This window comes from Phocoena sinus, chromosome 6 (genome assembly GCF_008692025.1).
Source record: "Phocoena sinus isolate mPhoSin1 chromosome 6, mPhoSin1.pri, whole genome shotgun sequence".
In the NCBI taxonomy this organism is placed as follows: Eukaryota; Metazoa; Chordata; class Mammalia; order Artiodactyla; family Phocoenidae; genus Phocoena; species Phocoena sinus.
In genome coordinates this window covers 75,507,982-75,520,971 of record NC_045768.1, presented here as the reverse complement: position 1 = coordinate 75,520,971, position 12,990 = coordinate 75,507,982, and the positions used below count along the sequence as shown (strand labels likewise).

Here is a 12,990-nt window from a genome sequence, read left to right as displayed (position 1 = left end):
TGAGACTTTTCTTTGTTTGCATGCACAGGTGGTGGTCGGTATGTTCCAGGCTCTTCATCAGGATCTTCTAACACACTGCCTGCAGCAGATCCTTTTACAGGTGGGAAGCAGTTTTGATCAATATGTCTTTCTTCACTAAATGTATAACATTTTGTATTATATAGCTTTACATTTTGAAGATATTATCCAGTAACTGATTATTCCCTTATTATCTGTGTTTCCAATCTTGATGGATCTCCTTTTCTTTAACTTCTAATTTTTTCTTTTTCCTCGAGTACTTTTATAGCTTTCCTCATGACTTTTAATAACATATTATTAAAATTCATCATTTTCTCCAGTGGTCCTTCCTGGAAGGAGAGCAGAGTCATTAAGTTCATAGATTTTAGAGTCAGACAGACCTTGGTTCAAAATCTGGCTCTACCACTTACTTGCTATGAGAAGTTGGCAAGTTACTTAACCTGTCTGAGCCTATTTTTTTTATCTGTGAAATTAGATAATAGGGGAATCCACCAACCAAGACACAGCATGAGTGCTATCACTGGCGAGATGCTACTGATCACGAGCAGAGAAGGAGCCATGTGAGTCCCTGAGATTGGATGGAGCAGTGCAGTCAAGAAGTTTGCCCAGGCATAATTTGCCTTTAGCATGGAAGGAGACAATCCACCCAGCTACCCAGGATTAGTCTTCCTAATCTAAGTTATTAATGGCCTTCATGAAGCCCTGGAGGTGTTGGTGTCTCTTCAAAGTGACTTTATTTACCAAAGGTATGCATGCCTCAGCATCAACACTACTGGAAAAAAATTGGACTTTAATACAACTGAAGAAATCTCTGTTTTCAGAATAGCATTTGATGTATTTTATGATGCTGTTGTTGGATCTTCAGCCAGAGTTCCTGGACAATATACCAAATTTGGGAAGAAATTCGTAGTATTTATGGTATCTATTGGCCTTGCAGACTTAGTACTGTGAGCTCTAAAAGTGACCGTATAGTCCTTTCTAAACCATAGATGGGACCAACACACAACCTCGGGTCAGTATCACGAAGTTGTGAACTGCTCTCAGTGAGCTTCCCTTCTCCTGAGAATGCATTGGTGGCCCAGATGCAAATAAATAGCTGTACCCTGTGCAGTGTACCAGTGTACTACAGAAACCAACTATCAAGCTAAATGTTGTGATAGCATGATGGCTATTAAGGAAGTCTTTGGTGACCCTGAAAAGGCAGTAAGGATCTGAAGAGTAGATAAGATGATAACTTTCTCTATCAGCATATTCAGGCACAGTGATGCTCTGAAACTTAGAACAACAGAGTTCCTGAATCTCATTAGCAGCTTTTTTTTGGAACAGAAAGAATATACCAAGCTTCAAACAGTACCAGCAAAATCAAGAGAACAACTGGGGCCATCGTAACTGTTGCACAGTGTCAGTAACTCAGAAGACGCACTGATTGTGGAGATATGCAAGATAGCATACTAAAAGTCCAAGAGAATTATGGAATTAATAGGTTAACCGAACCACACTGTTATAAAAGATAGGTAAAAACGTTTGCCGTATTGAGATATTATAAAAATTAAGTGGTATAGTACATATAAAGTGTTTAGCAAAATGCCTGGAATATATTTAAGCCCTCAATATATGTTAGCTATTACTATTGTTGATGTTGTTCCTCCAGTTTTACCAACAGCACTGGGTCCAAAACATTACCCATCTTGCTTCTCACTTAAGGTCAATCTTAATTCTTTTTCCTTTTCCTCATTTATATGATTCTCAAACATTTAATGTCAGTTAGAATCATATGGGATGCTTGTTTAAGTTAGTTATTGCAAGGTCCCACCCAGAGATTCTGATACACTAGATTAGTGAGGAGGTTAAAAATACTCAGAGTCGGACCCCTTCCCCAGGAATTCTGATTATATGGTCTTGGATGTGGTTTGCTGTTTAGGTAGTTTTAAAGGCTCCCTATTGGTTTCTAAAGTGAAGCTAATTTGGAGAACTACTAGGCTTTTATGGGCAGGCCCTGGGAGTCTGCATACTGAACCAGTGACTCTCATTCAGGTGGTCAGAGAACCACATTTGGAACAGTGTAGGACTACTTTCTGCCTCATAATAATGCCTTGGGCAAATTATTCAGCCTTCCTCTTCTGAAATATTATATAATAATGATCTCTAATTAATATTTAAATGATTCATGCATATAAGATGCTTAGCATGCTAGCCAGCATATGGTAAAAACTCAGGAAATCCACTTATTCTGTGTTCTTCATTATTTTAATGAATCCTGTTCACATCTGCAGTTTTGTTTTTTAGTTTTGTTTGCTTTTTCTGTATCTGTTGCACTGGTTATACCAACTCCTGAATATTAAGCTTAGAGGGGCTAGAACAATAGCTCATCTTTCTTCTTCCCACAAAGGCTGATCCAGGACTCCGAACATCTCCAAATCCTGCTGATTCTCTCTCTGCACTTGTTTTTCCTGTTTCTTTCTTTCTTTCCATTTTCAATAAAGCAGCTACAAGTATTCTCAAATTTGAGACTGGGCTATTATCATAGCATCCCTAACTCTTACCTAGTTTCTTTTCTATTTGTCTTATGTGCCAACTAATCCCGTCTCCATTTCAATAAAATAGTGTTCACATTTCATTATGGAAACTTTTGACTTTCTTTCTCTCCAATCTATTAATGCTTTTATAATTCATTAAACTTCTATAATTATAGTATATAAGGCATGTAATATTTATTTTATAACTTGAGAATTACTTTTCTGGCTAATTTTATTGAGATCTAACTGCATGCCAGATACTGTTCTAAGCATTTTGCTGTATTAAATTTACAGCTGTTTTATTAAGATGTCATTCTGAAGTGTGACTAATGAAAATAAGTCATTCTGTGTAAAGAAGGAGCAGTTTGAACTTTATCATTTGCTGTTACCTATGCTTACTAGGAGTATTATTGCATTTTAGGTGGTGGTCGGTATGTACCCGGGTCTGCAAGTATGGGAACTACTATGGCTGGAGTTGATCCATTTACAGGTACACATTTGTCATTTCCTCTTTTTTTTTATGTAATGAAAGGTTAAGGAAATTGGCATCTTCTTCTTGCTGGAAAACTTTTTATACAGTAAATCAAGACCAAACTTTTGACCTGGCTTTTAGAGTGTTCTCAGAATTGTGTCATTACTGCACATTAGAATCATCTGGGGAGCTTAGAAAAACTACTTCAACCTCATCCCCAGCGATGCTCACTTGATCTGATGTTGCTCTGGGTTGGGATCTTAGCAAGAGTAGTTTTATAATTTTCTCATGTGCAGCCAGGATTGAAAACTGCTGTTCTACTGTGTTAAGGCTGGTTTCCTCACTATCCTTACAAAATCTGAGTTATTCCCATCTCTTCCACTTCATTCTTACATACTTAATGTGTTTAGAATACATTTACACATTGAGAGGACTCAGGAAAGAATTTGCTTTTACGATTTAGGTCTGGAATATTTGGCTTTCCCCTGAGCAACTAACTTCTTAGTATCCAGCCTAAACCCTGACACATCTTACTTGTTTAGCATTGTTGAATATATGCAGGCATACTTTTTTACTCTGTATAGGCTGCCATAAAACGCAGAACTGAACTTGTGGTTCACCTCTTGTAAGCTTGACAGATCTCTTGGCATATATATTTCCCTATTATTTTATACAAGAGAATATGTGTGACATATGTGTTATTGAGCATAATAAAATATTAATAAACCCACCACTCTACTTGAGAACTAAGTTGGTATATGATTTTTTTTTTTTTTTTTTTTTTTTTAAACATTTATTTATTTATTTATTTTTGGCTGTGTTGGGTCTTCGTTTCTATGCGGGGGCTTTCGCTAGTTGCCGCGAGCAGGGCCCATTCTTCATCGCGGTGCGCGGGCCTCTCACTGTCGCGGCCTCTCGTTGTGGAGCGCAGGCTCCAGACGCGCAGGCTCAGTAGTTGTGGCTCACGGGCCCAGTTGCCCCGCGGCATGTGGGATCTTCCCGGACCGGGGCTCGAACCCGTGTCCCCTGCATTGGCAGGCGGATTCTTAACCACTGCGCCACCAGGGAAGCCCGGTATATGATTTTTTAAGCTATTTTTTCATTGTGAAAGTAACATTGGTTGGCAGTATTGAAGTTTAATGTAGTAAATAATTAAGATTAAGGACTCTGGAGTGAGAATGCTTAGACTCAAATCTCAGTTCCACTACTTTTTATGTGTTTTACCTTGAGCAAGTCATTCTGTTTCTGTGCCTCTCTTTTTCTCATTTGTACAGTTATATCTACTTCCTAGAAATAAGAGTTTAAAATTACTAAATATATGTAAATCATTTTATACGGAATAAATTCTTAGTAATGTTATACCTGTTGTATTACAAAAGAGTCTTAAAGTTAACAGTGCTTCCTCTCATTTTTAAGAAATTAAAGTTTTTAACAGTTTGTGTATGTAATGGACCTTTGTATACCTTATCTAAGCCACTGTCATCTCTCACCTAGACCAATGAAATAATGGCCTCCAAATTGGTCTCTCAGTCGTCCTCTGTTTATGCCCCTCCCTTGATTAAAACCCTGTAATAGCTTCCCATTGACTGTTTTCTCTTGCCTTGTATCACATTCCTCTCTGCCTTTTTTCTTCCATACTGGCCTGCATCAGTGTCTTGAGCATGGCATGCAGTTTTCTACCTCAGGAGTTTGGTACTGCTGTTCTCTTTGGGAATACTTGTGCCCTCTACTTTGCTATTTTGACCAGTAATTATTGTTTGGCTTTTTCCCTCCTTTTTCTTTAATTTTGCAGTATAGTATTTATTAAATGAATTCAGTGAAACTTCCTGGATATGCACATATACCTCTTGCTAGATCCTCTAGTCTATCATAAGCTCTCAATGCATCCTATACGTTTCCTTCAGAGAACTTTTCATTGTATTTAATTGTTTGGATGATAATTTGATTTGATTTGATAATTCTCCTTACCACAACTAGACTCTAACAACCAGGAGTACAGGCAGTGTCTTTGATCATGTCAATAAATATTTTATGCTTTGTAAGCAATTAGAATTAATTTTGTGCACTTACCTCATTCTTCATTTATCTACCTTCCCCCTTTCTATTCCTAATATACGCAGAAGATTAAAATGTTTTATTCATATTTTTGCAAAATACCTTCATTTTACGTCAGAACAAAAATGTTGTATAAATTAAGATTTGAAATGAATGTAAGACATAAATGAGATTTAAATTATGCTTTAGTTGAAGTAGCTGTATACACTGAGTATTGTTGAATTTTCATCTTGTGGCAGTTTTTTGTTCATCATCAGATACTGAGTTAGTGTTACTATAATGGGGACTCAAGAAGTTAATACATATGCCCTTCAGGAGCTTACAACTTGGGAGGGATTTATAAAAATGATGTAGAAAATGATTGGAGAAAATGACAGTGCCTACTACGTGACTTGGAATGAGAAAAGAGAGATTAGTATGCCTGGAGAAGAAGGAAATGGAAAGTTTCATAATTGTTTTGTGTTCTTTGATCTTTTAAAAACTTTCAGTTTAGATTGAATCTTAAAAATATGAGAGATGTAGAAAATATGAAATGGAAAGGCTTTGTTTTACAATGAAGCTCCCATTCCAAAAACTAAAATTTATTATATTAACAAATATATACAGTATATAAAATCTTACGGATTTATTCTTTTTTTCTGAAGTTGGTTGTTATTTTATTGCATGCACTGAATAGTTATGTATCTCAGTAATTTTGAAAACAAAAATCAGTTAGAAAAATCTTGCTCTTGACCACTCTGAATGATTTTCACTTTCTTCTATCCTGTAAATAGGGAACAGTGCCTACCAATCAGCTGCATCTAAGACAGTGAATATTTATTTTCCTAAAAAAGAGGCTGTCACTTTTGATCAAGCAAACCCTACACAAATATTAGGTAAGTGTATTTTAATTAAGTAGTTTTCTCACATGTCCACAGACTCCTTGAGTTGCTCTCAGGCTGTTTCTGTCCTAAGCATGTGCTGGGAACCAGGTGCTTACATGACAGAGACTTGTATTTCGGTATTACACAACTGAGTCAACTAAAAATACACGATCTGATAATGGACATTAATACTTTATAAGAAACCTTACACAAATATAAGTAAATGCTTTTTGATGACTTTAATGAGAAAAAAAAATTAAAGGGGAAAAATATCAGTCACATTCCCTAAGCTCTTAACTGATTTCAGAAAAAAAATAATGAAAACGAATGAGTAAAGCATTTAAAAAACAAAGATCTTGTCTGTAAAAATGAAACTGCTCAGTTGGCTTTCATTGCTTTTTCTGTTAATGTTTTCCTCAAAACAAAATGACTAGGTTTTGTTTTGTTTTTTGTTTGTTTATTTTTGACTGAGAGTATTACTAGCTCTGTTTTCCTCAAAGATTATGGTGAGAGTCTATTGAGATAAGATTACATACATACCTGAATATATGACAGGGGTCTTATTGTTTTGGGGAGGTTTGTTTTGTTTCTCATCATCCTTCATACTATCTTTATAAAAATCATTCATAGGTCTTTTCTTAATTGCTTTATTTTTGAACAATAAAGAAGTGTATACACACTTTTAGACAACTTGACATTTTTAAACTCTTGTACAAATATAAAAGATCTCTTTTTGCATTCCCTTAATAAACTGTTTTAATATTCTGTTAGTGTTAAGCAATTTTTAATGCCAAAGAATAATGAAATAGATCCAAGTTTCCAGTTATGATAGATAAAAATTTGTAAATTTGGACATTGTATCTTCTTAAACCTTTTGTGATGGAAATTTGGCCTTTTTTATTCTTTGAGATGAAAATTTTTGAGGAAATAGTGTTAGATGACTCAAAGTAACATTAATGATGACAAAGATGCTGATATTGAAGATGCATGTGAAGAGTTTGAAAGAAATAGTTTCATGAAATGTCAATATTATGGGAAGCAAATTAAATGTTTTTTTTAAAATGTGATGTCAAATGTACAGATGAAACTAAGTCAATAAATTAAATATAAATACACATTTAGCTTTTTGAGTATTTCATTGGCAGTCATAGAAGTTGCCATAAGTTGGCTAAAAGTTGTTATAAATTTTCTCTCTGAGAAAGTAGGGGATTGACTTATATATGACATAATACTACTTCGAAAAGCATTCAAAATGATAACAAATATGGTATACTTAAAAACTTATTCAAAGCAAAAAGCTTTAGAAGATCTTAGAAGACAACAGGTAAAATAAAAATCATCACAGTAATCTTTCTTTTTCTATACTGTACTCAGCTTAAAATTACTCCCAGGCCTTATTCTTGTTTTATGGTCTTTGATAATTGCTGTGAAAAGTCTTACCTCCCCATGGTGTGTGGTAGAGTACTCTTATTGAAAATGTTGGCATTTATGTGATATATCTGCCTAATTACAGTTAGAGAAAATTGAAGGTTTGGATTTGGGTTCTAGGTAAACTGAAGGAACTTAATGGAACTGCATCGGAGGAGAAGAAGTTAACTGAGGATGACTTGGTACTTCTTGAAAAGATACTGTCTCTAATATGTAATAATTCTTCAGAAAAACCCACAGCCCAACAACTTCAGATTTTATGGAAAGCTGTTAACTGGCCTGAAGGTACAGAAACACTCTTTAAAATGTAACTAGAAAGCAGAAAGTATATCTTTTAATTTCATACTACTGATGTTTCTAGATTAAATAAAAGTTGACATGTTAGTTGAAATTCGCATTGGGAAAAACTTCACAAAAAGGATTCACTATACCACTGTAACTCATAGTCTTGCTTTGGTCACATACCTTAAGAGAATCTGAAGGTAATGTAATGATCCCATACATGGACCATTTTGTATACTCTTTCAGAGCGTTTGTGGGTTCCCTGCAAGCCATCCACGAAACTATCTGACCTGTTAAACATAGGCTACAAACATTTGCTATAAGTATGTTTTCTTTTATTTAGTTAATTAACTCTTTTTTATTCTAAAAGTGTCCTCTTCCCCATTATTTTTTCATGTAATTGATTTATTGGAGAAAAAAATCATTTTTCCTGCAAAATGTCCTATATTTTGAATTTGGCTGATCACTTAATGTGTTCCTCTATCTCTGTTTTTCCTGCTAGACATAATAAGATTCTGGTTCAAGTAGTTTTTTTCAGGTGAATATCCTTTATAAATGATGTTGCATACTACCTTTATATCACAGGGCCCATAATTTCTGCTTTCCTCACTTTTAACGATGTTAAGATTGTTTAGCGCCTTCATTTACATGGTGTCTACCCAGTCCCTTAAATATAAATCCTTCCACCAATGTGTATAATAAGCATCCTATTGGCATTTGTGAACTGGAATTCTCCTATAAAGAACTTTCCCTCAATTCTTTGGTCTTGTTTTAGAATTTTTTAAAAGCAAGGTCCCAATCCTATTCTTTGCACAAAGATTTATTGAATACTCACTGTATGTCAAGCTATTTTAATAACCCAGGAGAGTTACCGTATTTTTAAAGTAATGTGATCTTGTAGCAGTAAATACAGTTTCTATAAATATGAAAAATCAGTTAACACAAGTTTCAGAAGTACACACATTTTGTAAAGCAGGCGTATGATTTTTAATGTTTAAAATGTTTTTTTAACATTAATGAATTTTTCTTTTCAATAGATATTGTCTTTCCTGCACTTGATATTCTTCGGTTATCAATTAAACATCCCAGTGTGAATGAGAACTTCTGCAATGAAAAAGAAGGAGCTCGGTTCAGCAGCCATCTCATCAGTCTTCTGAACCCTAAAGGAAAGCCAGCAAACCAGCTGCTTGCTCTCAGGACTTTTTGCAATTGTTTTGTTGGCCAGGCAGGACAAAAGCTCATGATGTCCCAGAGGGAATCACTACTGTCCCATGCAATAGAACTGAAATCAGGGAGCAATAAGAACATTCACATTGCTCTGGCTACATTAACCCTGAACTATTCTGTTTGTTTTCATAAAGACCATAACATTGAAGGGAAAGCTCAGTGCTTGTCAGTAATTAGCACAGTCTTGGAAGTTGTACAAGACCTGGAAGCCACTTTTAGACTTCTTGTGGCTCTTGGGACACTTATCAGTGATGATTCAAACGCTGTACAATTAGCCAAATCTTTAGGCGTTGATTCTCAAATAAAAAAGTATGCCTCGGTATCAGAACCAGCTAAAGTAAGTGAATGCTGTAGACTTATCCTAAATTTACTGTAACAGTGGGCTTGGGGACTGAGATTTTAAATTGATAAGTTTTTTTTTTTTTTCTCACATTTCACACGTCTGATTACAGATGATGAAAAGAATGCTGTGGATTAAGTAAAATCTTGTAAAGTGGGGACGGGGGAGGGGAAACAAAGGAGAAATAAAATTTTTGCACTGGTGAACTGTGAAATTTTCCTGGGTAATGGGGATAGGTTTTTTAATAGTTCAGATATAAATTAAGAATGAGCTATGACTAACAGCAACACTACAGTGGTGTAGTTCCCTTACCTTAGCCAACTAGGAGAAGACAAGGGCTTTTATTTATGTAATCTGCTTTACTACTTATATACCCCAGACTGTTACTTGTTGGTGGTTGTCTTTTATTTAATTTCTGCTCTACTCATTTTCATTGCTGGATTCTTTCAACAGCACTGATTGATTTCAAGGTTTTGTTTTAGGACAGCTACTTTAGAATTTTTAAAATTAAGTTTGTTATAAATTATTCCATATATTGAAAAGATATAAAATAATTTCTTCATTTAAGTCCTTTGTATATAGAAAGTTTGTTTGATGGCTTATTTTTAGTTGGAGTAAAAGCAAATTACTAAGCTGTGTTACGTGTATCAGTTCAGACAGATGAAGCCCCAAATTGACTACAGGCTTATGGTCCAGTTTCTTTTCCCCTTCACTATTTGACGTAACTTCATTATTCATTCCAATTTCGATATCTGATTGTCTATTTTTGGTCATTTCCATTATATCAAAGGGAATTTGGAATGTGTTGAATATTATCAGGCAATTGAGCAAGCAAGAATACATCAAACTGTTATTTGCAAGTCCAGAGACTGTCATGGGAAATTAGTGTTTTTGAGCCTCTAACATGGTCCCGGTATAGTGCTAAACACTTGGATATTTAATTACCAAATCCTGTTAAATGTAGGGTGATGTTATATTATCTCTATTTTCAGAAGTAAAGATAGTGGGATGAATCATGATGGAAAAAAGGAAAAGTACAAACCATGCCATACTTCCTAGAGAGGGAGGGATCACAAATTTGTCTATGAACATCCTAGCAACTAACACCAAGAAGGAACCAACCCATTAATTATATAATTTGTTGTGTCTAAGAGAACCTTAATTTCTTAAGAGAAGTGTAACTATTCTTAATCTAAAATAGTGAGCATCATTCCCAACATTTATGATATTTAGAACCATGAATTTCCTGGCTTAATGCCAAATTGCAGTCTAAGAAGAACAGTCCCTCCCCAATAAGAGAGGAATGGTTTGATTGTCTAGATTAGTCCAAGGAAAAACTCTCGGAATATCAAAAGAGAATGGGTAAAATGTAAATTGAGGGGATATGTATTTTGCTAAGTATTAAATTGCAATTTTCTGGTGTGTACCCAGACGTTAAATATTGTTTGCTGGTTCCATTAGTTACCCGTGCTTTGCTTTTTGTTGAATTGGGATTTAGGGGGTTAAGTCAAAGTTAAATGACTGCATTAAGAGTGTAACTGGGTCAGCCTGGTTCAGTGCTTACAATACAGTGCTTTCTTTCTAACATGTCATGTTTAGCATGCAATTGTAAGTACAATTTATCTGCAATATTTTGAAATACTAGGTACCTTTGAATAATGGTAGGATGTAAAGTCTTCGTTAAGAATAGGAGTTTACTCTTCAAAACGTAAGGGGTGGCAAATGGTAAACACTGTTTGCTTCCCATTAGTGTGCAAGTGTTTTTATAACCACTTTTATTATACTGTTATGTTTATTAAAGAAGAATTACAAAATACAGTTTAGCAAAAAGGAAAAAAAATCCCACTTGAAAGATAAGTGATAAGTGGTGATCTAATTGTTTTAAAGATTTTTTTAAGTTACTTTTTTCCATGATTCCCTTATTATTTTTTTCTGAATAGAAAAATGCACATTCATTGAATAAAACACACACACATTAAATTAAAATTGCCTATAATTCCACTACCCAGAGAGAATCATTCTTGACATCTTGTGCCATATCAATTGGTATGTAGACATGTTTTATTTTTTAAAAAAAGGATTGTATGATACACATTGTTCAATAACCTGATTTTTAAACTTGACATATAGTACACATATTTCCACCTTAATAAATATGTTACATTGATGTGCCCATTTCCTATTATCTGACATTGTTTCCTATTTCAGCTATCAAGCAATGCTATGGCAAATCTCACAAGTTTCTTACTAATTCCTTCGGATACATTTTATACTTGGAATTGGTGGGTCAAGTTAATGCACATTTTTAAACTTTGATAAATGTTGCCAAATCACCTCCAGTGGTAAAAGTCTTGGAGTTAATGTCCTTCATATTGCATTAGAAACAGTTGCCTGCAAAAGAGCTAAGTTATCATTGTCTCTCATTCATTAACTATTGTAGTCCCCCTCTGGCATTACATTTTTAAAAATGAGCATTTTAGGGAATTCCCTGGCTGTCCAGTGGTTAGCATTCCACGCTTCCACTGCAGGGGGGCAGGGTTCGATCCCTGGTTGGAGAACTAAGATCCCCCATGCCACACGGTGTGGCCAGTAAATAAATAAAATGAGCATGTTATGATTTTTTTTCATGACTAGCTGAATTTACAACTAAATAACAATGTGACAAATTTTTTTTATCTACCTCATAATCTTCTTAAAATAATGGAAGAAGCATAGCTAAAAACTTTCACAAAGATAATCCTGGGGATAAGACTGGGTTATGGCTTCCTTAGCAGTTATCACTGTATATTATGGTTATTTTGTGAAAAAATAATAAAATGTATAGAGGATCATTAGTGATTGTATCATCCTTCCTAGAGGTCTTGAGATATAAATTACCCACCTGAGAATAGGGAATGTTATTCAATCATTAAAAAAAAAATTTATAATTACTCTAAATTCTAGTGCATTTTTCTGTAGAAAATTATACACAGTATCTCAGTCTGTTTTGGCTGCTACAACAAAAATACCATAGATTTGGTGGCTTAAACAACAAACATTTACTTCTCACAGTTCCAGAGACTGGAACGTCCAAGATAAAGGTGCTGGCATATTTGGTGTTTGGTAAGGGCCCACTTTCTGGCTCTTAGATGCTGTCTTCCTGTGTCCTAGCATGGCAGAAGGGAGGGGGAGCTCTCTGGGGACCCCTCAATCCTGAGGGCTCCACTCTCATGATCTAATCACCTCCCAAAGGCTCCACCTCCAAATACCATTATGTAGGAGATTAGGTTTCAACATATTTTGAGGAGGCACATTCAGTCTGTAGCACAGTGTAGTTGTCATTATAAATACAATTTTGAAGGCTCATTTAACATTTTTCCATGTGTTTCAATTTTTTAATGAAAATGTTCATACATACAATGAACACCCATGGACGTGCCAACTAGGTTCTGCAGTTGTTAACATTTTGCCATATTTGCTTTATCTCTTGTTAATACTTCCATTTGAAATTATTTTAAAATAAGTTACAAATAACACACTTATCAACTAAATAATTCATTATGCATCTTTTAAGAAAAAAACATTTTAAAGAATATTCTTATTAATAACCACATACTAAAAGAATTAGTAATTTCATAACATCTAATATCCAGTGTATATTCAAATTTCCTCATTGTCCTAAGAATGTTTTTTATAACTTTTGTTCTAAAGGATCTAATCTAAAAAATCAAGGTCTATGTATTGAATTTAGTTATTTGGTTATATGGCTGTTTGGTCTCTTAATCTACAACAGTTCCTCCATCTCTTTTT

At 34.6% G+C, this 12,990-nt stretch overlaps 1 protein-coding gene across 1 annotated transcript in view; it reads left to right on the top strand.

Annotated features, from left to right (window-relative positions):
• PLAA (phospholipase A2 activating protein) overlaps positions 1-11,365 on the top strand; it is a 39,674-nt gene extending 28,309 nt beyond the window's left edge. Inside the window, exons 10-14 of the mRNA XM_032634960.1 lie at positions 29-100; positions 2,956-3,024; positions 5,835-5,936; positions 7,473-7,637; positions 8,672-11,365. Of these exons, the coding sequence (XP_032490851.1) occupies positions 29-100; positions 2,956-3,024; positions 5,835-5,936; positions 7,473-7,637; positions 8,672-9,237 (974 nt within the window). The 3' untranslated portion in view covers positions 9,238-11,365. The remainder of the gene's footprint in view (positions 1-28; positions 101-2,955; positions 3,025-5,834; positions 5,937-7,472; positions 7,638-8,671) is intronic.
• The last annotated feature ends 1,625 nt before the right edge of the window (positions 11,366-12,990 follow it).